At 36.9% G+C, this 21,852-nt stretch overlaps 2 protein-coding genes across 2 annotated transcripts; one reads left to right on the forward strand and one right to left on the reverse strand.

Annotated features, from left to right (window-relative positions):
* The first annotated feature begins 13,962 nt into the window (after positions 1–13,962).
* LOC133862410 (uncharacterized) lies at positions 13,963–16,468 on the forward strand. The gene is made up of 6 exons (XM_062298212.1): positions 13,963–14,098; positions 14,277–15,149; positions 15,251–15,484; positions 15,594–15,686; positions 15,801–15,902; positions 15,993–16,468. Exons 2-6 carry the CDS (start codon positions 15,090–15,092, stop codon positions 16,152–16,154), a joined length of 651 nt encoding a protein of 216 aa, XP_062154196.1. The 5' UTR covers positions 13,963–14,098; positions 14,277–15,089; the 3' UTR covers positions 16,155–16,468.
* A 1,733-nt stretch (positions 16,469–18,201) lies between these two features.
* On the reverse strand, positions 18,202–19,955 carry LOC133864799 (acidic endochitinase-like). Its single transcript, XM_062301214.1, has 2 exons — positions 19,519–19,955; positions 18,202–18,830 (listed from the first exon to the last, which is right to left on the reverse strand). Exons 1-2 carry the CDS (start codon positions 19,893–19,895, stop codon positions 18,302–18,304), a joined length of 906 nt encoding a protein of 301 aa, XP_062157198.1. The 5' UTR covers positions 19,896–19,955; the 3' UTR covers positions 18,202–18,301.
* Between the last annotated feature and the right edge of the window lie 1,897 nt (positions 19,956–21,852).

The following is a 21,852-nucleotide window of genomic DNA, read 5'->3' on the forward strand; positions in this document are numbered from 1 at the left end:
TTGAGAATGTATCAATGGTGTAGGAACATCTACTTTATATAGGCATATGTATGTGGGAAACACCAAAAGACTACTTAATTAATTAAGCCCAGTCAACACGTACATTTGTGGAAGAAGATTATTATGGGAAAATGATTCCACTTTCACTTTGATTTTCCTTTCCAATGACTTAATGTTTTATAAATAGATATCCAATGACTTAATTGCTAGGACTTTACCGCGAATTAAGTTCACATTGATAAAGGTAATATGAATTTGGAAGGAGACTGGCTGACAGCCGACTGGAAGTCTAAGCCGAGTGGATGCAATACGTCAAGACAGACCCTGAGTCCTAGACTAAGAATGCATTTAGTATGAAAATCAGTTTGCTTATTTGTCACGGCAGGATACCGTGCGGAATTAGAATACTAGTAACAGATTGTCTTAAATTTTTTTAGAATGTTACATTTTATTTTTCTATTCAAATAAATCGATCTACAAATAACTTGTCTTATTATTTTTATATAACATTAAAAAATATATTTTTTTTTAAATTAATTGTCAACAGAAAGAGAGAGGAAAGATAAAACTTTTAAATATTGTTTTAAATAAATGTTGAAGGAAAGAGATAGCTTTATTATATTAAAATAATGTTAAGGGTACAACTTTTAGTTCTTTTAGTGTTCCTTAGTTTAGGGAATAAGAGTATTCACAACAGCTTCCATTTGATTTTTCCTAAATTTAAGGAACAAAACTATTTTTTACTTCGTTATCAAAATACATTTCACAATAGCTTCATTTATCTTTTCCTATATCAACTAAACATTCTTACTTTATAAATATAATTAAGTTCTTACCTACTCTCACATTTTTCGCAAAATTCCAATATAATCTCTAATAAAAGGTAAAGAGATGAGAGATGAGAGAGGAAAAGATAAATATTTTATATTAAAATAATGGACAGTGAAGCTCTTTTGGTTCTCAACACATTGGATACAACTGTAGCATTCACAATTCTTAGGAAACCGATAGGATATATGTTGTGAGTAGTTTTTTGTGATTTTTTTTTTTTTTAACACTTTCCCCATATGTAGGGAAGAGAATGGGATATAGGAAAGTTGTTGGTAATTCTCTAATAAGGGAATCTATTTCAAAGGATTTTTAAAGATTTTTTTTTTCTACATTTAAATAAATGAATGAATTTTAAGAAAGTTGCTACTAGTATTCTTATGAACTCTAAGGAGACTGAGGCCCGCCTAAAAGTTAATGGAGAATTAGCTTTGTTGCCGTTGCCGATCGTGAAATAATAATAATAATGAAAGAAAATAAGAAGCTCCTCTTTTTTCTTTTTTCTTTTTTTCTCTTTTTTTTTTTTTTTTGTTTTTTTTCTAATTGATTGAGGAAAAGGGTTATAAGTGAGGATCCTTTCCACTTCTAATCCAAAAGAAAAAAGAAGTGGAGAATCTTACAAACAACACAAAGCTTGGGTAGCAGAAAACTAAACTAAGAACGAAAGTACGCGAAGGCAATGCTTCTAAAGAAGCGGGCCCGATGATTCGTGACACGAATGTAAAAAACTGAGGCCACCTGTTAAGGTGGTAAAAGATGTATAAAAAATTCAAAGAACTCAAACACCAATACAGAGATAAACAGAGAGAGGTTACAACATAAAGGCCCAAAATAAAACACAACAACATAAAAACAGGAAAATAAACAACAACAGATGTCCGGTGTGGCGAGGAGTGGGAGCCACCTCTGGTGGCGCGTGAGAGCCACGCGCGGCCAGAGGAAGGCTTCTTGCCAATGGGAGAAGCTGGAGCCGCCGAATAACACTGCAAGCCGTGGTGGGGAGAGGCAAAGGGAGGAGACGTGATCCACACGCGCCAGGAAGATTGCTAGCGCGTGCAATAAACGCTCCGGCGAGGGGATAACAGTGGGGAGCATGATGACCGTCGGTGGACTAGGAGGACACCGGCGAAGCCACTGGTAAGGCGCGTGTAGTGCAAAAATTGGCCGGAAAGTGTAGATCTAGATCCTAAGATTTCAACCCAAAAACCATCCAAAAAACACATAAAACACAGTGGAAGGAGACATAAAAACCTGACATTTTTATGATTGTAACTTTGTTAAAGCAGTTACACACCACGCCCCTAACCCTATAGAGCAATGGCGGGGGTAACAAGTCTATAAATGAAAAATGAGGTCTCGTTAGGTGCACTATTTTCCTAAACTTACCCCTTTATTAGTTTAGAAAGTCTCTACTAATATGGGCATCGGAATGCCCCCGGTCTTCCGAGACGGACACGCTTCTAACGATCTCTTTCTTGTTTCGTAGGAAGAACTCCTCCCTAAAAGGTAGTCTTGAAGCCACTGTGAGTCCTTGCACCAACACCAAAGATTCATTGTCTCCTTCGCAAAGGGAGCAGGCAAGGTTGGGGAGATGAGAGTAGAGAATTTCAGAGAGCCGCAGCTTCGAAAGAGGATTTTCCATGCAATTTTTCAGGAGGAGCTTCAGCCGCTCATGCAGGTGAATCTTCCACAGAGATTTCCAAAGATTGGGCCCAAGGGGATTGTGGACTACAGCCCGCTGATTGGAGAGAAACAGGTAGGCTGCCTTGATGTTGAAGGCCCCTCGAGGGGTCGTGGGCCAAAATTAATTTATGTGGAATGGGCCTAATGGGTCTCTCCCACGTGTCAATAAGATCAGAGACCAAGAGAGAGGGACAGATTGCATTGCTGAAATCTCCAGGACCCATGGAGAGTTCCACACCGAGATAGAAGAGCCCATACTGATCTGGAAACAAGCAAAGAACCTCTGGATATTTGACGTTGACATTCCCATGCAACAGCCCATTTATAGACTGCCACGTTATGGACTACTCCCAACTTTTAACGACTTTCCTAACCTTTACACTATAAACAACCCACAGAATAACTACCCCCAGTGGCACACGTGGCAAGAAAGTTCCAGACAGTTCACCAGATGGAGACGCGCGAATGATCTGGAAGAGCAAGATCTCTCTCTTTCTTGAACTCCTTCTGTGCCTTTTCCCGTATAAAAGGCTAACGTCCAGCTCGCTTTAATCTCACAGAAAACAAGCACTGATCGCGCACTAGAGAGACAGAGAGCTACGAGAATTTTGATTCGCAGTTGGCTGGGTTGGTGGACCGATTTCGCGCCGATAACCGAGTCATTCGGATTGGGTGGAACCGTTTTGGTGGAGCTCTTGCGTTTTCTATTCTTTCCGTCGAGGAAAGAGACGTAAGTGATTGATTTCTCTTCTCTTTTGAAGTGTGTTCTGTTTGGTTGCTGATGATAGTAGGAAGGGAAAACGAAATTCAGGCACAGTGGATGTTAGAATGCTCTGTTTGTTTGTTGGGGAGATGTATGAAATTTAAATTTTCTCTAGCTTAGATTGGCTGTTTAGAAATAGTGCTCTGTTTGGTGGGTATGGGAAGCTGGGAAAGTAAGATGAAATGCAAATGGACTTTGAAATTTATTATGTACTGTTTTGGTTAAAACGTCGACCGTTAATTAAACCGTCTGAAAATTTTTATTTTTAAGACGGTTTTTATAGTTTTATAAAAATCAACTATAAATTTATAGACAATTTTTTTCGAAATCTTTTTTTAAAAAATTTATTATGGACGGTTTGATTCAACCGTTCATAAAATTTCATAAAACCTTCTATAAATTTATAAACGATTTTTTTCAAAACTGTCTAAAATTTTATGGACGATTTTTACTGCACAATATCATCAATTCGTATGATGCCCCAAATTTCACCTCATCCATCGACTTTTTTTCTTTGGAGGAATTGGATGGTTGGACGGTCAAAAGAATCAAGTTTGGCTTACTGCGATTTCTTCGACATAATAATTATTTAGCTATCCAGTATAAATAGGACTCAAAGACTACCAATACATAAATAAGCCACAAGAAGCGCAAGATCGAAGAAATTTGTGTTGGCTTCTACAAAATTCTGATTCTTCTCACTGGAATGGCTTCCTCGTCGTCTTACGATGAGAATTACAACGTTTCAAATCTCCGGACAATATGGACCTACATCCAGATTCCACCCAATTTTTATGCTCTCCGAGGTCTACAGCTTGAGTGAAAGATCTAGTTTTTACAGATTCATAAAGTTCATCTTTTTTGGGTTCTGGTTTTTCTACATATCTGCTCTTTTTTTTTACAGATCTCGTTTTTATAGACCTGCTCAACCACCGGTTCGGCCCGGCGATTTTGGTGTGGTTTTTTAGAGGTGGCGGTGGGATTCAAACATGCTAGCGGTGTCATGGTGGTTCCAAGGTGAGCGGTGCTGTGGTGGTTCCGAGGTGGGCAAATTCCCCAAACCGTTATAGAATTAATTCTGGACAGTTTTCCCGAACTGTCCATAATTAATTTTGGACAATTTTTCCCAACCGTCCATAATTTATTCTGGACGGTTTAAGCCAAACCGTCCACAATTCCAGACGGTTTGGCTTAAATCGTCCACAACCCGGATTAGCAACAGATTATCATGGACGGTTTAAAACTGTTCAGTAAAAATCGTTTGAACTTTTTTTCAAACAGTTTTTGACAATTTCTGAACGGTTTAAAATCGTCTCGAATTCCAAAAAATTTATGTAGTGGTACTTCCGTTCTGTGCTACGATACCAATGCCTAGATGACCCTCTTTTTTATTGATAGCAGCATCTTGATTTATTTTAAGTATTATTACAATTCTCTTCATTTTAAATAAAATTAATATCTTGGTAAGAATTTAAAATTAGTACAATTAACGGTGAAAATGAAATTAATATTAGGAAGTCTTTTAAAAAGAAATAATATAAAATTAAATATACTGTTAGATGCACCACCTTTAAATTCTAATCATTAAATAGATAGTATTCATTTCATTTAAAATGAAAGAAATCTTTGTCGAAAGGCAAGGATTTCCTTTCTTTATCACCACTATAATTTTATTATTATTATTATTTGTAAGTATTATTAGGACCACTTGTTTTTTTGTAAGTATTATCGGGACCATTCTTCTTCTTTTTCTTTATTTTTTATGAGTATCATAAGTTCGACATTTTATTTTTTTGGTAGGTATTATCAGGACAAAAAACAAAAATTACCACGTCTTTTTCTATGAGTATTGTCAGGATCAGTTTTTTTTCGTAAGTATTATTAGGATTAGGATCAAGATCAGTTTTTTTATGCAAGTATTATCAGGATTAGGATCTGTTTTTTCTTTGTAAGTATTATCAGTACCACGTTCGTTTTTTAATAACTGATGATTATTGGTTGGTAATCTAGTTATTTGAACCGGGTACTGAAATTTAAAATAACAAAAAAAAGAAAAGTTTTTGAGCATATTTTAGATATTGGGCCTGATTTTTTGGACTTAATTAAAATGTTTTTAGCCATTTTTAGAATAACATTTCAGTCGATTCTGGCCCCAAAAAACATTTCAAAACATCATAATTTTTCTGTCACAGTCTAATTAAACGACTCGTTTTCATACTTATCTCTGAAAATACTCTCTTCAACTTTCTTTCTTTTTTTATTGAATCTTGATTGATTTAATGTGTGTTTGCTTGTTCCGAGGTTTTTAGTTTTGAAAAAATATTTCCACATGATATATAGATAAAAACTATTTTTATATTTTAAGAATATTTCGTGGTTTATATTGTTTGTTAATAACTTAATATATTTATCTCTTGAGAATATAAAACAAATGACACTTAGTCACTTAACAAACATTTACACGAACAAAGATTTTTGGTAACTTTTTTCTTCTTCTTCTTCTCATCCATAAATAAATAAATCTCATAAAGCAGTGGGCATTTTGATGCTTAGCTAGCAGCAGCTATTTTGGCCCAAATAACTAAAGTTTTTGGTAACTTTAGTAATTTTCTTATTTTAATTTTAAAAATAAACGTGTGACATCCTGAATTGTCATGAATATGTGTTAAGTTTTAGTGTAAATGGATGACTTTTGATGGGCGAGCCAGGTTAACACTACAAAAATATAAGCATTTTGACGCGTGTCTACAGTACCCGTTACTGTAGACACGCGTCCAATTTGACACGTGTCCTTGGAGACACGTGTCAAATTGTAACATCTTCACAATTGGACGCGTGTATTTATTACACGTGTCCAATTGGACACGCGTACTTAATACACGTGTCAAAATTGGACACGCGTATTTTTACACGCGTCCAATTGGACACGTGTATTAAATACACGCGTCCAATTGGACATGTGTATTATTACATGCGTCCAATTGGACGCATGTAATAATACACGTGTCCAATTGGACACGAGTATTTAATACTCGTGTCCAAATGGACGCGTGTATTTAATACACGTGTTCAATTTTGACATGTGTATTAAGTACACGTGTCCAATTGTTATTTTTCCCAAAAATAAATTTAAAAACAAAAAATGTGTTGTGTTAATTTTTTGAAACAAAAAAAAAAAAAAAAAAAAAAAAAAAAAAAAAAAAAACTCTTTATCTTATTAACCATACAAATCTGTGAAAATACGGTGTACATAACTTATACACATAAAATTAGGTTTGAAAACTATATGCTATATGTAAATTTTATGCTTTGAATTTATACTTTTTAGGTTCCTTATTTATATATATATGGTATACTCAAAAGTACGTAAACCCTAACCCTAAATTGACATATTGTACTATATGCATAATTAAACCAAATTTCTGCTATATATATGTAGACCAAAAAAAAAAAAAAATTGCAACATGAATTTAAGTTAGGGTTTATAGCTATATATAGTATATATACGTAGAGTTAGGGTTTATGGCTATACATAGTATATAATATATACACATAGAGTTATGGTTTATAACTATATATAGCCATATACACGTAGAGTTATGGTTTATGGCTATACATAATATATAATATATACACGTAGAGTTAGGGTTTATATCTATATATAGTATAGGGGATTAGGGTTTATAGATATATATAGTATATATATTTAGGGTTAGGGTTTTTAGCTATATATATATATAAAAAACATACACTTAAGATTAGGGTTCATGGCTATATATAGTATATACACATAGGGTTAGGGGTAGTATAGTATAAATACTTATACTTAGTGTCATGGTTTAAATTTAGGGTTTATATTTAGATTTAATTTATAGTTTATGTTTTAGTTTTAGGGCTTAGGGTTTATCAATGTGTACATGCAGTGCATAAACTTAGGGTTGCATGGGTTTATATAAAATAGATATAATATATATATATATATATATATATATATTAGAAAAAATCACATTTGGAGACGTGTATTTACATACACGTCTCCAATTGGTTGTTCGGCCAGGTGCTGCGCGGGAGTTCTCCCGCGCGCCACCTGGCCAAACGTAATAAGATATATATATTACGTTCAAAAATATAATAATTTTTAAATAAAATATATTATTTAAATTATATATATATATTTATATATAAGAAATGAAGCTACCCATTTCTGTATTCTCTCTCTCTCTCTCTCTCTCTCTCTCTCTCTCTCTCTCTCCGGCGAGCTCAGCCGGCCGGTGTGGTGAGCTCTCTGCCGTGTCTCCGACGTCGTCACCTCTCCCTCTCACCGACCCTCCCTCTCTCTCGCTCTCCCTCTCTCACAGCCCGTATGTTCCGGTACCGGCTCTCTCTCTCTCTCTCTCTCTCTCTACTGGGACGTCTCTCCGGCAGCTTGGCACGGCCGTCAGCTTCATTTGCTCCGGTCAGTGTTTATCTCTCTCTCTCTCTGTGTTCAGTGGCCGGCCGGTTGATATATGTCATATATAACGTTATATATATATATATATATATATATATATATATATATATATATATATATACATTTGCTAACTTATATATTGTTTATTGACAAATTGGTCCGAATATGCAGGTATATATATAAGGAACCCTAAATCCACAAACCGGCAGTGAGTATTTTGCCCCTTATTTGCAGTATTTCATTTTTTGTTCCACATGTAAATTTGTACTAACTATATATATATATATATATATTGTAATAATTTTTATTTGTTCTTGATTGATAATTGTAATAATTTTTGGACTGTGTTCTATTTTTTTATTGCAATGTTGCCGAATTAGTGTAATTTGTATGCTTAGTGTTATTTATGTGTCATTTGTATGCTTAGGCGTTTGTATTTTTGTGTCATTTAGTGTTATATGTATTTTTATTTTTTTGGAAGCCATGTTCTTTTTTGCCATGTTGTGTTTTTATTGTTTTTAATTTTTTCTGTCCTAATTTTTTATTTGAGAGGTTATATATATATATATATATATTTGAATGTGTTATTATGGATTACACTGTTTTTTTGTTAGTGAAACAAAATCAATCAATGTCCGATATTAGTTTAGCGTTATAAACCAACGATGACACTTTTGAAAATAATAAATGGAAAAAAAAATGGGTTTGAATAAAAAAAGAAAAAATTAAAATTGACCATCTACTTTTTAAGAAATACTTAAACTCCAACCCTAAACTTTATATCCTAAAATCATAACCATAAAACCAACACAATAATAAACCCTTAAATAAACTCTGAATCCTACACGTTCTAAAAAAAACCCTTATCCTAAACCCTAAACCCTAAATCTTAAACCCTAAAAAAAAATCCTACACTTTCAAACCCTAAAAACCCTAACCCTAAACCTTAAACCCTAAACCCTAACAAACCCTAAACCCTAAAAAAAAAGTATCCTACACTTTCTAAAAAAAGAAACCCTAACTCTAAAAACAAAAATCCTAACCTTAAACCCTAAACCCTAAGAAACTAAAACCCTAAACCCTAATCCTAGATCTTTAAAAAAAATAAAAAAAAATAAAAAATAAAATAAAAAATAAAAAAAATTCCTACACTTTCTAAATAAAAACCCCAACCCTAAACCCTAACGAACCCTAAACCCTAACAAACTCTAAACTCTAAACCCTAAACCCTTTAAAAACCAATATCCTACACTTTCTAAAAAAAAAAAAAACCTAACACTAAAAACAAAAATCCTAACCTTAAACCCTAAACCCTAAGAAACTAAAACCCTAAACCATAAACCCTAATCCTAGATCTTTAAAAAAATAAAATAAAATAAAATAAAATAAAATAAAATAAAATAAAATTCCTACACTTTCTAAATAAAAACCCTAACCCTAAACCCTAACGAACCCTAAACCCTAACAAACCCTAAACTCTAAACCCTAAACCCTAAACCCTTTAAAAACCAATATCCTACACTTTCTAAGAAAAAAAAACCCTAACACTAAAAACAAAAAATTCTAACCTTAAACCCTAAACTCTAAGAAACTAAAATCCTAAACCCTAAACCCTAATCCTAGATCCTTAAAAAAAAAAAAAAAAAAAAAAAAAAAAAAAAAAAAAAAAAAAAAAAAAAAAAAAAATTCCTACACTTTCTAAATAAAAACCCTAACCCTAAACCCTTTAAAAACCAATATCCTACACTTTCTAAAAAAAAAAACCCTAACACTAAAAACAAAAATCCTAACCTTAAACCCTAAACCCTAAAAAACTAAAACCCTAAACCCTAAACCCTAAACCCTAATCCTAGATCCTAAAAAAAAAAAAAAAAAAAAATCCTACACTTTCTAAATTTATACCCTAACCCTAAACCCTAAACCATAACAAACCCTAACAAAACCTTAAAAAGAAATATCCTACACTTTCTAAAAAAAAAAAACCCTAACACTAAAAACAAAAATCCTAACCTTAAACCCTAAACCCTAAAAAACTCTAACCCTAAACCCTAAACCCTAAACCCTAATCCTAGATCCTAAAAAAAAAAAAAAAAAATCCTACACTTTCTATATTTATACCCTAACCCTAAACCCTAAACCCTAAACCATAACAAACCCTAAACCCTAAACCCTAAACCCTAACAAACCCTTCAAAAGAAATATCCTACACTTTCTAAAAAAAGAAAACCCTAACACTAAAAACAAAAATCCTAACCTTAAACCCTAAACCCTAAAAAACTCTAACCCTAATCCTAGATCCTTAAAAAAAAAAAAAAAAAAAAAACTTACACTTTCTAAAAAAAAAAACTAAAACCCTAAACCCTAACCCCTCTAACCTAGATCCTTAAAAAAAAACCCTAACCCTAAACCCTAACAAACCCCAAACCATAAACCCTTATAAAATAAAAATGAAATAAAACCATAAACCCTAACCCTAAACCCTTAAGAAAAAATAAAAAAAAAATCCTACACTTTGAAAAAAATAAAAAAACCTAACCATAAACCCTAAACCCTAACCCTAACAAACCCTAACCCTAAACCATAAACCCTCACAAACCCTAACCATAAACCCTTTTTTTTTTTAGGGTTTACACTTTCTAAAAAAAAAAAAAAACCCTTTAAAAGGGAAAAAAATTCGTACACCCCATGTTGCGTGACATGCACAAATTTTTTTCACGTTTATACTGTAAGACGTATGATTTGTCTCGTCCTCTTAACCCTATACAGAGAAATATGGACAAGTCTTGGATGTTAGCACCTAGGGGTACGACACGGTATAACAACGGGTGTAGGGCGTTTGTGGCATTTGCCGTTAGTAACTGTACGGCCGTCGATGGAAAAATTTACTGCCCATGCAAGTATTGTCGAAATAACCAGTGTCACACTCCAGATTACGTTCTTGCCCACCTGACTGGAGGTAGGGGATGAATCCGGGATACAATTTGTGGTATATGCACGGTGAGACTACGACTGGGTCCGCTATTCCTGGTCAGTGTTCAAGTTATCACAGTGGCACAGATACCGCTGCCTGTAGCACTGAACATTGTGAAGTCACAGAACAGGAGGGTGTCGCCATGGAACAAGATGATAACATGCACGCCATGTTGCGTGACGCCTTCGGCGTGCACGATGTTCCTGAAGCCGTCAGTACTCTTCCACAACAAGTTGACGAAGATACCTCTTGCGGGGACGCATTGAAGTACCAAGAGCTGTTAAAGACCGCCGAGAAGCCCCTTCACCCTGGTACAAAGCATAGTAAATTGAGTGTTATTGTACACATGTACAATTTGAAGTGCGTTGGAGGTATTAGTAACAAGATTTTTTCAGACATTCTCGAATTTATCAATCAGCTGTTGCCTCCTTGCGATGAGGCATTGCCAGATAACACGTATGAGGCGAAAAAGTTTCTAAGTGGCATGGGTCTGGGGTATGAGAAGATTCCGGCGTGCCGTAATGACTGTATGTTATTCTGGAAAGACAATAAAGAATTAGATTCATGTACCGTATGTGGAGAGTCTAAGTGGAGGGCTGATACACATATAGATGAGGATGGTGAGGTCATATCAGCGAGAAAAAAACGTCCGGTGAAGATTTTGAGGTGGTTTTCACTCATCCCACGGTTGCAGAGGTTATTCATGTTTGAGCATACTGCGCCCCATATGAGATAGCATGCAGAAGGCCGCAATAGGGATGGCGTATTGAGGCACCCGGCCGACGGTGAGGCATGGAGATCGTTTGACATTTTACATCCAGATTTTATGGCAGAGAGTAGGAACGTCCGGCTTGGTTTGACAGCAGATGACTTTAATCCATTTGGGAACATGAGCACATCCCACAGCACATGTCCCGTAATGCTTGTGCCGTACAATTTGCCACCTTGGATGTGCATGAAATAGTCGTCCTTCATCCTGTCCCTGGTTATCCCTGGACCGAGCTCACCAGGTATGGATATTGATGTTTACCTTCAGCCATTGATTGATGAGTTGCTGGAACTGTGGAATGTAGGGGTACGAACATTTGATGCTTCAAAGAAAGAAAATTTTATTATGCGATCCCAGTTGATGTGGACAATAAACGACTTGGCAGCGTATGCAGATTTATCTGGTTGGCCTAACAGGGGTGCGAAGGCATGCCCTTACTGTATGCAATCGACATGTTCTATACGCTTAAAGAACGGATGTAAATTTTGCTATATGGGACACAGGAGATACTTGCCGCCTGAACATCTGTGGCGGCTGAACAGGAGAACATTTGACGGTACTGAAGAATTTGACAGTGCGCCGATTGTGCCATGCGGAGACGAGGTCCTCCAACAATTGGACGGAGTTGCGTTTGGGGATGAGACCGCGGGTAAGAAGAAGAAACGGAAGAAGCGGAAGAAGGGTGTAAGGAGTTCCGATGTTATATGGAAGAAGAAAAGTATCTTTTTTAGATTGCCGTATTGGAAAGACAATTTGCTTCGGCACAATCTTGATGTTATGCACATAGAGAAAAATGTCATGGACAATATACTTGGTACTATTTTGGATATAAAAGGAAAAACGAAGGACAACTTGGCAGCTCGGCTGGACTTGCAGGAAATAGGGTTGAGACCTAAGTTGCATCCGTTCACGGCCGCAAATGGTAAAACGTATATTCCCGCTGCCTATCACACCATGTCTAGAGAGGATAAAGAAAATTTTGTGAAGGTTCTTCGAAATGTGAGGGTCCCGGACGGATACGCCTCGAACATTTCACGATGTGTTCGGCTCAAGGACCGTACAATTTCTGGCTTGAACAGCTTCTCCCAATTGCACTGCGTAAGTCATTGCCAGATAAAGTTGTTAGACCTCTTGTGGAGATTTCTGTATTTTTTAGAGGCATATGCTCAACCAAGCTATCACAAGAAGATATGGACCGACTGCAGGGTGACGTCTGTATCACTTTGTGCAAGCTAGAACAGATATTCCCTCCAGGGTTTTTTACCAGCATGGTCCACTTCGTCGTGCATCTTGTGCACGAGTGTAGACTCGGCGGACCCGTGCAGTATAGATGGATGTACCCGGCAGAGAGGTAAAATTCGGCGTAATATGTATATAAATATTTCGATTTAATTGTAACCATAATTGACGACAATTAAATTGTCGTGAATGTGTGTACACCAGGAGTCTTGGGAATTTCAAGTCTAATGTGCGCAATAAAGCGGCTCTTGAAGGGTGCATTGCGGAGGGGTACATAGCGACCGAGCTGGTAACGTTCTGTTCAATGTATCTGAATAACGCACCAACATTCTACAACAGACCTCAGAGAAATCCTTATGGATCCAAGGGGGCGGGCACGCGTGTTACCCTGAACCGGTTGATAATGCATCAGATTCATCGTTATATTGTGTTCAACTCTGAAGAGTTTCACAATTTACGGACGTAAGTAGTGTTCTTATATTTAACAGAATTCGAATAAAAGTATTAATAACAATTATTACATAATTGTATACGCTGAATGTAGGATGCACAAAAACGCGCTTAGGCGATCATGCACTAGAGGTCGCATTACGGAGGCTCTTATTGAAGCACAACATCATGAGCAGTTCTGCGAATGGTACCGTGCATATGTAAGGAAATAGTTGTAATTTTGAAATTGGATAAATTTATGCGGGTTCAATATAATTACCCAATGTGATGTTTAATATTTGTAATTATAACATAGGTCGATGGCCTGAACGATCAACATAGGGAGGAATTAGGCCACAACTTGGTTATGCGTTGTAGAGGGCTAAAGGAGACAGCAGTCAAGTACAACAGGTACGTGGTAAATGGAAAATTGTTTCGCACGCTTGCTCATGATGTGGGAAGGAGGACTCAGAACAGCGGCGTATGTGTTCCTACCGTTGAAGGCGAAACGTACTACGGGCAGTTAACCGATATAGTTGAGGTCGAGTACTATGACAGGACTACGTACGTCCTATTTAAGTGCAATTGGGCAGACCCCACGATGGACAGAGGATTCACAATAGATGAGTATGGCCTAGTGTTTGTCAACTTCAATCACCTCGTCCACAGGAGAGAACTAATTCAGGACGAGCCGTACCTGCTTACATCTCAGGTGGATAAAGTATTCTATGTAAAAGATAGAAGGAACCCAAATTGGGTTTGTGCGGTTAAGACCAAACCGCGCAATGTGTACGACGTTGGCCAGGAGGATGGGAGTAATGAGGATGGTACAACCTACCATGAGTGCGTACCGCTCGTACTAGCCACTGATGACCTACCTGATACGAATGATGAATTCGAGTACGACAGGCCCGACATTTATCCAATTGAAGCTCCCGTGATACAATGATTGATGTATTTGTTGTGAGTATAATTAGCTTGAACTCAATACACTTGACTGATATATATATTGTTTGTACAATTCGCTTGAACTCAATACAAATTTTTATTATTTGCATAAATTTCGTTGTATAATTTGCATATTCATTAAAAATATATTAAAAAAACATATTCTAATTAATTTGTCTACATTTGTTCGCAGGTATTGATGGACCAGAGACCCCCTCCTTATGCATACGGGCACCTCGCCCACCCGTGCCCCCCATGACCACGCCCACTGATTCGACGGCATTATATACTGCGGCGTGGCCACACCACCCAGACGGGGCTTATAGACCATTGTTGCCGGGTACGGTGTCCGTGCCTACATCAGATCACGGGCAGACCAGCACAGCTGGACCTTGCAGCTCTCCATTGTCGGAGCTGCCGACATTATCTCAGATAGGGTTCACCCAATCGGGTAACGCCTATCGATGGTGGGTGCGAGAGGGGATGGGGCCACAGGGTTATGCGCCGTACTTTTCGTATACGTATAGTGGACCTATGACGTGTAACCCTGATAGTGAGACGCAGGATGGTAGATTTTCACTGTCACAGACCGGGGAGATGCAAATGCCGGTTGTGGGGTTGGGACAGATACCGGCACAGGCGGCGATGCAGGGCCAGATTTTAGGGGCGAGACAGATGCCAGCATCGGGGGCGAATCAGGGCCCGGGGCATGTAGAGAGCCAGATGCCTTTATCTGGTGAGAGCCAGGTGCCACTTTCCAGTGAGAGTCAGATGTCAAATGTGGGGGGGAGCCAAAGTACCCATGAGGAGGACGTTGCAATGTTGGGTACCGATCAGTTGGCCTCCGGTAGCCCCCGGGATATGGATTCAGATGATGATCAGCAGCCTCCACCAGCCGAAGGGGTTGGCGAGGAGGTTGCGGGCGACCCAGCGACCCAGCACATAGGGATTGAGCAGATTCGATTGATGGATAAGTACATATTTAGACATCCTTAAAACTCATATTATGTTACCATGGGCGAGGGTAAATAAGCAGATTAAGCAGGCAATGTGGGACGCGCTGATGGTATGTTTATGAATATAATTTAATTATTTATTTGAATTAAACTTGAGATTAATGTTTTTCTTGAAGTTTTTAAACTTATAATGCTTTGATTGAATGTGCAGGAGGAGTTCTATCTACCTGTATCAGTAGACGCGCGCAGGGCACAACAGGAGGCGTGGAATGATATTGGCCGTAAGCACAGCTCGTGGAAGTCGAGGTTCAAAACCAAACTATGTATTGGAGACGGTGACGCGCCCGAGAGTATCCGTGTGAGAATGCCGGACAATTTTTTTGAGGAGTATGACGCAGCAAATGTAGAGTTCCTGCTGAGAGATTGGTGCAGTGAGCATAAAATCGTATGTAGGCCAAAAAAATATTGTGGTTTTTTAATAACAGCTCATTTAATTTTAGTTTTAATTTAAGTGTGTCAATGCTTACATTTTTATTTTCATGTTCAATGCGTAGGCAACCTCTGAACGGATGAAGAGGCTGCGGGAGCAGAATGACCTTCCTCATTGTACGAGATCTAAAAGTTATGCCAGATTTAATCACGATGAGGTATGAAAATATATATGTTTATGTTTTTAATATTTGTTGCTAATTGTTTTTCTTTTTCTTTATACTATTTTTATCGCTATCTGTTTGTTATATATGTCAACTGCATGACGACAGACATGTACATCTGGCACGCCCCCCACTCGCGTCGCGTCGTTCGTGAAGACCCACACTAGGAAGGACGGCACTTACGTGAACGAACGTACACGGGTCCTATGCGTATGCTACTGATTTAATTTACTAATATTTTTAAATTATGTGTGATATGTCATTATTCAATATATGACTTTTCATGTTGACGACGTACAGAAGAGGATGACGCAGAGTTTATCCAGTGATCCAGCCGCCACGCAAAGCGTCTCCGCAGACACGGTGCGTTGGGCACCGAATGACACTTACGAACAGACGGTTGGGAGGCCTGAGTATGCAGGGAGGGTTCGGCAGGTTGGTCCGAACGTCACACCTATTTAGGGGACATGTTTCTCATACAGGCCTCGATCAGAGGGGGGACCATCTCAGGGCACGTCTCGGGATTGGGCCGAACACGCTCGGAAGATGGAAGAGATCCAAGCGGAGCTACGGGCTGAGCGAGTGAGGAATGACCTGTTGGAGCAGCGCATGCAGCAATTCGACGCCATGGAGCAGCGCATGCGACAGTTTGAGGTCTTCATGTCCTCCATGGGAGCATTAGCACCATGTCTTGGTACTCAGTCTTCACCTGCACACGTAGGTAGTACGTCGTCTGTTAGTAGTGCATCTGCATGTATGATTTATATTGTGTATAAGACAAAATTAATTTCAATTTGTTTTAATTACCCCTTTAATTTTGCAAGTAATATTATATACTTTAATTGTCTATATTATTTGCAAGTAATTCGACAACGGTTGGTACGTTGTCGCCTGTTGGACGACGACTGAGCCAGCATTCCACTGTCGCTACACCTTCGCCCGCTACACCATTCCTTGCGCAGCAATCGCCGGTTGGCGAGAACACGCCTGGGACGGTACCTCGTGATTCGCAGGGACGCCCTTCAAATTTGTAGATATTTTGTGTAATTAATTTTTATTTGTAAATATTTGCGTAGTTAACGAATACGTTATTAACTATTGGTTTGTGTAATATGATTTTGTGCTGTTTTTGGGTAAAATCAATATTGCGTTATTTGTGGTCGGAAATAATAAAATTTGAAATAACAAAAATTTATTAAACCAAATAATTTTAAATAACCAATAACAAAACTAAATTGAAAAAAAAAAATTCCAAATTGAATTTTTTATTGAATTAAATTTTTTATTTAATTATTTAATCGTATTTTAAATTTAATTTCAAAATACAATTAAATAATTAAATTAAAAATTTATTTAAATGAAAAATTCAATTTGGAATTTTTTTTTAAAAAAATAACCGGTTTGACACGTGTATTGTGATACACGTGTCTGTCAGTTTGACACGTGTATCACAATACACGTGTCAAACCGGTTTGACACGAATATTTAAAATACTCGTATCAAACGGTTTGACACGTGTATTTCAAATACACGTGTCAAATTGTGCAGTTAATGACCTGCACATCTGACACGCGTCTCACGCGTGTCAAAATGCACGTGTCTAACTGTTTGACACGTGTACGACACTGTACACGTGTCAAACTGTACACGTGTCAAACTGCACGTGTCAAAATGCTTGTATTTTTGTAGTGTAAATAGATGTTAAGTTTGACTAGGGCTGTATTCGAGCCAAGCTGAGCCGAGCTTGGGGCTGTCAGATTCAACTCGAACACATAGAATAGGGGCTCAAACTCGGCTCGAGCTCGAGTCGAGTTTTAAAGAGTTGTTCGAATTCAACTTGTTAAGCTAGCCGAGTTCGAACTTTCAAATTCGGCTTGTTAAGAGCCTACTTGAGTTCGAGCTTGACTCAAACTCGACTAGCTTTTCACAATATGTCTCATTTAATATATGATATGTCTAATTTAATATACGAGCGGATTATTATGTTTAGAAACAACTCATTTGTTTTTCGAACTGGGATCAAATCGAATTTAAGCGAGCCGAGTCGAACTGAGTTCATGAGAAGTCGGGCTCATCTAATACCCCTAAGTCTGACAATAATTGCATGTGTGCTAGATGGAACTAAGTTTTATTAGTAATTTTATGGAATTTAAATTGTAACTTTGACTAATTTTTTAGAGAGAGAGAGAGAGAAAAAAAAAAAAAAAAAAAAAAAAAGAAACCATTGAGCGTAGTTAATTTTGTTCTTTGATAGCTTGAGAAAAGTAACGTGTAATACGTAATAGTATTGTTGCGATAGATACTCTCAACTTGAACATAAAAGTTAGAAGCATTCTCAATACCATGCTTCTAAGTTCTAACTTATTGGCTAACTGATCAGAAGCATTCATATTCAGTAATTTCTTTTGTTCCTATTTGTGATCTTCAATTCCCGACCGCTAACTCACAAAGTGTTAAAAATCATAATCTTATAAAATAAAAATCGAACAACTTCTAGATGAAAACCGGCTACTAAATCTTTTTGCTCAATTTTTTATTCTGTAAATATGCTTTATTTTATTATTACATCTCATAAAGTGAAATATGTAAAGTTAGAAGCAAAGTAGTGCTCAAACATTGGGCTTAACAGCTGAGCTATAGCCGTTGTCAAAATACTTAGACCAAAGCATAATACCCCCGTATTTTGGAGAACCTTTAATAGAAGGTAACACGTCATTGTTAAGCACGTCCGGTGGGATGTAGCCACTCCCAGCAGCCTCAGGGGATGCAGGTAACCCCAAAAATATTTGACCAGCTTGAATAGTGGTCCATTTATCATTCCAGTAACTCTTAAGGTTGTCGGCATTGCCAGAATACTCACACTGACCGTTGTTGTAAAATTGGACCCAAACGTAGTCAAACAGGCCAGTGTTTAGCGCAGCTCCTAGCCGAGCATCTGGAAAAGGACACTGTGGAGCCGCTGTTAAGTAGACCTTTTTCTGTTGGCTAAACTCTGATAGGGCCTTTGCGAGCTCGTCCCAGTGCTCGGTTGTGCCTGCCTCAATATCAAAGTCAATGCCATCTAGGACCGCATCACCTAATGGACGGGAGTCTGATTGGCCCCCAAGAAAATTGTTCCATAAGTAGTTTGCAACACTCCTGCATGCATGCACAGTACCAAATAATATTAAATCCAATCGAAATTTGTGAATTATAGTCTAGGGATTTGGCTCGTTTATTTTTTATTTTTTAAAAAAGTTGGGTTAATAATGGTTAAGCTATATAGTTTTGTACCCGTGACTCGACATACTACATAAGAGTTGACAATTTTTTACACAACCTACAAACCCAACATGACATTAGCGAACTAGCATTAAGGGGTCTAACCTGTTCGTTTAATTAAATGAGTTAAGGTATGATTGACTTGTAAAGTCTTACATTCATGCGTGATCAATACAACGTGAACCCGACAAGCAAACAAAAATTGCCACTCCTAGCTTTCACTCGGTGACAAACTATTAAAACATGTGTACCTTATATATTTATAAAGTAATGAAAAAAATCACATTTTTATCTCATAACTAACCCACAATGTTGACATATAGCAATTTCAACTAACACTTGGCAGGATGAGTCATTTATGTATACTTGAAAAAAGAAAGGAAAAACAGAAAAACTGAAACTTCATATTTGAAATATAATACATGTCATTCTATGTAAATTTACTGTTATATATTTCAAAAACTTAATTTTATAATATTTAAAAAAAAAATAAGATGGGCTTATATAATTATATTAGATGCTACAGAATGGCAATAAACAAGTTAATAATGAAAGCGATGCTTGCCTGGCGTCATCAGCTGAGGAAAGTGTGTAGGTATCAGTAGCACCTCCAATAGAAAGTATGACTTTGATACCCTGGTTTTGGCAAGCTTTGATGTCGTTGCTTAAACCGGTGCACCCATTAGTGGTTGGGTCACAGTGGTTGGCTAGGTTGATCGAGGGGGTCTGACCATTGCCAAATTTGTATAGGAAAGCTATGTTCACAATACCATAATTGCCTGTGGCGCAAGTATCAGCCAAACTGCCCTCATTTTCATTCTGGCCCCCAACTCCATTCTGGCCCCAGTACACCGTGATTACGCCCGCTTGTGAGCCAGTGATCATCAGGACAATGAGCAAAAGGGAGAACAAGCCTACTAGGGTTTGTAATTGCCGAGCCATTACTAGTGCGCTTTGCTTACTTGCCGCTTGGCTCGAGAGCTGAGAATATATCAATGGTGAAGGAACATCCACTTTATATAGGCATATGTATGTGGGAAACACCAAAAGACTACTTAATTAATTAAGCCCAGTCAACACGTTTGTGGAAGAAGATTATTATGGGAAAATGGTTCCACTTTGGCTTTGATTTTCCTTTCCAATGACTTCAAATTTTTTATAGATAGATATCCAATGACTTAATTGCTAAGACTTTACCGCGAAGTTCACATTGATAAAGGTAATGTGAATTTGGAAGGTGACTGGCTGACTGCCGACTGGAAGAAAAAGAATGCATTTGGGATGAAAATCAGTTTGCTTATTTGTCACGGTAAGATACCGTGCAGAATTAGAATACTAGCAAGATATTCTCTTAAATTTTTTCTAGAATGTTACATTTTATTTTTCTCTTCAAATAAATCGATTCCACAATAATTTCTATTATTATTTTCGTATACTATTAAAATATATTTTTAAATTAATTGTTAAGAGAAAGAAAAAGAAAAGAGAAAACATTTAAATATCGTTTCAAATAAATATTAGAAGAAAGAGATAGCTTTATTATATTAAAATAATGTTAAGGGTACAACTTTTGATTCCATTAGCATTCCCTTAGTTTAGGAAATAAGAGCATTTACAACAGCTTCCTTTTTATTTTTCCTAAATTTAGAGAACGAAACTATTTTTTACTTCCTTATCAAAATACACTCCACAATAGCTTTCTTTATCTTTCCTTATATCAACTAAATATTCTTTCTTTATAAATATAAGTTCTTACATACCCTTACATTTTTCACAATATTCCAATATAATCTCTAATAAAAGGCAAAGATATGAGAGATAAGACATAGGAGATGAAAGATAAATATTTTGTATTAAAATAATGGATAATGAAGCTCTTTTAGTTCCCAACACATAGGGTAGAGTAGAACTGTAGCATTCTCAATGCTTAGAGAACCGATATGATATTTGCTGTTAGTATTTTTGGTGATTTTTTTTTTAATTTTTTTTTTTACATTTTCCGTATATGTAGGGAAGAAAATAGGCTATAAAAAAAAACTTGTTGGTAATGCTCTAACAATAGAATTTATTTCAAAGGATTTTTAAAGAGTTTTTCCTACATTTAGATAAAAGAATATATAGATTTTAAGGAAGATGCTACTAGTACTCTTAAGGACTCTAAGAGACCGAGGCCCACCTAAAAGTTAATGGAGAATTAGCTTTGTTGCCGCTGCCCACTCTAAAATAATAATAAAAATTAAAAAAAGAAAAAAGCTCCCAAAATGTAACTTTTTTGTGACCATCATATACATACAAACCTGACATTTTTATCACTATAAGTTTACTTTGTTAAAGCAGTTACACACCACGCCCTTAAAACCTTAGAGAGCAATGGCAGGGGTAATAAGTCTATAAAAGAAAATGAGGTCTCATTAGGCACACTATTTTCCTAAACTTACCCCTTTATTAGTTTAGAAAGTCTCTACTAATTTGGGCATCAGAATGCTCCCGGTCTTCCGAGACGGACACGCTTCTAACGATCTCTTTCTTGTTTCGTAGGAAGTAGGGGTGGGCAAGAGGCGGTTTTCCACCCTTTTTGGTCCCACCTCGCACTCATGCGGGTTGGGTATAGTGGACCCACAACCCTTAATATATTAAATGTATCTATGCGGGGTGAGGGCTCACAGGGCAGTGGGCCGTGGGTTTGCAGGGCAAGGCAGGTTAAATTGAGCGGCAATTACGTAAATTTTTGTATTGATTTGTAAAAAATAAAAATAAAGAAATACTGGCTTTTGCTGTTAAAAAAAAAAAATCTTTTTGCAAATATAAACCTAATTAACCATGTAAACTAAACTAAAAGCCCATTTCAATAATTAAACATTTTTTTTTTTAATAAATCAACATTTAGTACTCAGCAGTG

Source organism: Alnus glutinosa, chromosome 3 (assembly GCF_958979055.1).
Source record: "Alnus glutinosa chromosome 3, dhAlnGlut1.1, whole genome shotgun sequence".
NCBI lineage: Eukaryota > Viridiplantae > Streptophyta > Magnoliopsida > Fagales > Betulaceae > Alnus > Alnus glutinosa.